This window comes from Papaver somniferum, chromosome 3 (assembly GCF_003573695.1).
Source record: "Papaver somniferum cultivar HN1 chromosome 3, ASM357369v1, whole genome shotgun sequence".
Lineage (NCBI taxonomy): Eukaryota > Viridiplantae > Streptophyta > Magnoliopsida > Ranunculales > Papaveraceae > Papaver > Papaver somniferum.
Window position 1 is genome coordinate 90936388 of NC_039360.1, and position 4311 is coordinate 90940698.

The following is a 4311-nucleotide window of genomic DNA, read 5'->3' on the forward strand; positions in this document are numbered from 1 at the left end:
TATACCCTACGTTTTAGTTATAGAGTACAGTCCGTCGTTTTCTTACTTTCGGATTAGAACTCTTCAAACAATCTCAGCCGTTGATTCAAATGACTTAAAATGTTAAAAAGCAGCTATTGGATTTGGACTACAGCTGTTAGTCCTACAATATAGTCAAAAAAGTAGGTCCCCAAACTTCTTACCCACTTGTCGTTTTAAACGTTTTCTGTTTAACAGCTATTTCTTAACTGTCATGCCTTTTCCTAGAACAATTTATTTCCATTTCTCAGATCATACGGTTGAGATTGCTCTTTATATAGTTTTGATGTGGTTTAGACCGTAGAAATTTGTTTCTTTTTGGGTGGGACCAAGTTTCCGTATATTCATGTCCATACTGTAACGTACTCCTGAAAAAGCTAAGAACGTTAAAAACACTCGCAGGGTTGCACGCGCGGATAGTGACAAAACAGAGAATTATCCAACAGGGGATGCGCATTCAACGCACCTGTTGTAATTTGGGAACCCCCACCACACTAGCAGTACGAGAGCTTCCTAGAAACAAACCCCAAGCACCCACACGCACCAATATCAGCAACAAATAATACCTATATCCAAAGTGTCAGATTCTTCTAGCTGTATATATGTCAATGTTTTGAGCTCCGAGAAGTTCATTCATTCATTCATCCTTCCATCTATTTGTTTTAATAAACAAACCTTTGTCTTGCATTTTCATTTTCATTTTCCTCTCACTCACTCTCTTCCAATATGGAACCACCAAACACGTCTTATTCATCGACAAATTCAGTATGTTCGTCTTCTTCATCAGAGTCTGATTCTATGTTACTAGGTAGCGGTAAGCACACAAGCACGATAGGATCGAAGTCTGAGAGAATTAAAGGACCATGGAGTGCTGAAGAAGATAAAATACTAACGCGGTTAGTTGATCAACATGGAGCTAGAAATTGGTCACTAGTTAGTCGTTACATACCGGGTAGATCTGGTAAATCATGTAGGTTAAGGTGGTGTAACCAATTAAGTCCTAATGTGGAACATCGTCCGTTTTCACTGTCGGAAGATGAGATCATTTTAGATGCTCAAGCTAAATATGGCAATAGATGGGCTACCATTGCTAGATTACTTCCTGGTAGAACTGATAATGCTGTTAAGAACCATTGGAATTCAACACTCAAGAGAAAACAAAGACAACCTCAACATCATCATCGTCGTCAGTGTAGTAATGGTAGTAACTGCAGTACTGATAATTATAATAACAATGGGGAAGGTTTCAGCAGTAACAATAATAACACTACAGGCTTTATGTTATCTTCAACAGAATCCGACCCACCAACAAATCTTACACTAGCACCACCTGGTAGTAGTTATTTTGCAGCGCCGGAGAGTCGACAAACGTCGGCATCATCGAGGAACGAGAATGTTTCAGGAGATGGGTTTTGGGATGCTATGAGAGATGTTATTGCTAGGGAAGTTAGAAACTATGTTTCTACATCTTTTACTTCATCAACGGAGACAAGTTCTAGGTTTCCTTAAAAAGTGTAGTCATGATCTAGTAGTAATGTACAATCATTAGTAGTTTTCGTTTTCGTCCGCTTAATAATCTTGTAATGTGTTTAACTAATTGGTCTAGTTTATTATTTTGAGTCTCAGAAAGAGTTCTTTTGTTTCATGAAAGTTACTTAACTTAGATTTTTAATCTTATTTAAGTTGTTTAATTGATTTTTTTTTTGGTTATAAAAAGAGTTCAAAATGTAAAACGTACGTACCATTAAATGTTTCAGATAACAACCAAATACATATTACTAGTAAGTACCAAAGCGCGTACGGAAGTACAACCAGTACTGGTACAGGAGTAGGATTGAGGTTTGTGGTCATGCAAGTTCTACGTGGAAATTATAAGAGAGCTCCGGCAGGTTGGCATGTCTGGGTAATGGCCCCCACGTCTGCTAGAAACAAATTCATATCTTACACTATGCTAGTATGCTTTGTTTTGGCGAAAAGTCTTGATTGACTTCACCGAGATTTTCACACCCAGACACAAGTGGTGGGGCCCATTTCTGTCCTCACATTCTCAATGCTGAGCACATCGTATATCATCCGTGCGATTCCATTTCGGTGGAAAACGAAGTGAAAACTTCGGTGCGTGTAGACTCGTCGTTGTTTTGGTTGGGCAAGACTGTGAGATGCTTCCACGTAAATCATATTATGATCCTCTTTTTCCATGTAAATCTTATGATCTTCTTTTAACATGAATAATTTTTTAGGGATCATGTTTTTTTTTGAGGGGACCATGGTTTTATTAGGTCACTTTCCCTATAGTGATAAGGGGTGTCCTAAAACGTTGAAATGACTAACCTACCCTCAAGCTAATTTAATTTAGAACCAACCTAATAACCACCTATATGTATAACCACCACCACCGCCCACCACCGCCGATTACCACCACCACCTCCGATTATCACCACCACCAACCATCTATTACCACCACCACCTCCGATTATCACCACCACCAACCACCGATTACCACCACCACCTCCTCCCACCACCATCGCCACCGCCTATTTAAGAAATGTAACAACATCAATGCAATCACAATTAAGTTCGGTTACATAATAATTTTATCGAGTATAAAAGACGCCAACCACAACCTGATTCTGCCATGGGACCACTCCATAGGTATTTTCCAACAAACCCTTCACTTTAATTTGATTTTGATTGCTTCAATCGAATAGAAATCATCAAAATAGGGTTTTAATAGGAGTTACAGAGCCATGTTCGGTTAGGCCGATTCTCCAACAAACCCTAGTTTACTAACCGAACTTCTTGAAAATGAAGAACACGAAAAACAGTTCGGTTCTATTGGATTTAAAACTAAGTCACCGAACTCTCTGTTCGGTTGTTTCGCAAAAAATTTTAAAACTACAAAGTAACCGAACTCCACCCTTAGAACCGAAAAAAAACAAATCCAGTCTAACCGAACTGTGTTGTTGTGGCCACTATGTTGAGTTCCAAAATAACCGAACTTAGCCAATAGAGTTCGGTTTGTTCGCAAAAACTTTTAAAACTACAAAGTAACCGAACTTAGCCAATAGACGCTGGAACTTCACATTTTTTTGTTTGTTTGTTAAGTTCGGTAACTTCACAATTTTATTGCAGAAACCGAACTCAGAGTTCGGTTGGTTAGCTGTTAGGTTCAAGTTTGCGAAAGAACCGAACTTTGTAAACTTATATACTCTTATATTACGTAAAGTTCGGCTAGATCAAAAGTGCATGCAGTTTGCGAACCAACCGAACTTTGTACACCAAAGTTCGGTTAGTTGAGAACCAACCGAACATAACACTGTAACTCCTAGAAATTCTATTATTTGAGAGTTCGGTAACCTGCGTGTTTGGAACAAGTAACCGAACTTGTTCATCTCACGGGGCAACCGAACTACAGCTTCAGATGAGTTCGGTTACTTGTTCTTCATATAAAGTAACCGAACTGTTCAAAATCCAGTTCAAATCCGGATCATTTTGAAGATTCACAAATATTCTAAGAGAGGACGGAGATGAAGAATCAGATGAGTTTTCATCATTTGAATACTCAAACTTAGTGAATTGGATTTTTTTTTTTATTTTCCATGTTTTTCTCCTTCATCTTCTCTAACTCTACTCTCTCAATAATTATACTCAACTAATAATAAACCCATCTTTTAATTTAATCTCACTAATTGTTTTTAACTAAATCATTCACTAATCATAACCTAAAATTAATTAAGAGGGTAGATTAAGTATTAAATAAATTACTAGATATGGGGTGACCTAAAATTACTTCTAATGCCTTTACCCAAAATAAAACCATGGTCCCCAAAAAGAAAACCATGGTCCCCAAAAAATCGTTCTTTAACATCAATTATGGGCTTTTTCTCAAGACCGGAATCGCAAAGACTATGGGCCTATGGCAGTTTAGATGATGACAACTTAAGACAAATAGATTTTTTACATAAGAAAATTAAAAAAAGAAAAAGAAAAAAGGACTCTTGCAATTTTGTTCTCACAATTATCTCGCATTTTCAACGTCAGACAAATAGAAACCAAAGATGATTTCGAACTTTACATTTTGGGGTATGTACAAAGCTCTATGTTCATAGCCAAAATGATCATATTCAGAGACGTATAACATTATCATTTATTACTATTGAAATGAACAGTTGAAAATCGACGGATTTTTAACCACTAAAATTAAGATTTGCAAATTGTAAGTAAAAAGACGAGGGTACCCCATGTAGTTGCAGGAAATCCTACACTACACCCCTCATAAGATTTCATTAACAT

General features: G+C 37.3%; 1 protein-coding gene across 1 annotated transcript; it reads left to right on the forward strand.

Moving 5' to 3' along the window:
- Positions 1 to 600: 600 nt before the first annotated feature.
- Positions 601 to 1700, forward strand: LOC113356801 (transcription factor MYB73-like). Its single transcript, XM_026600026.1, has one exon. It carries the CDS (start codon positions 745 to 747, stop codon positions 1525 to 1527), a length of 783 nt encoding a protein of 260 aa, XP_026455811.1. The 5' UTR covers positions 601 to 744; the 3' UTR covers positions 1528 to 1700.
- Positions 1701 to 4311: the final 2611 nt, after the last annotated feature.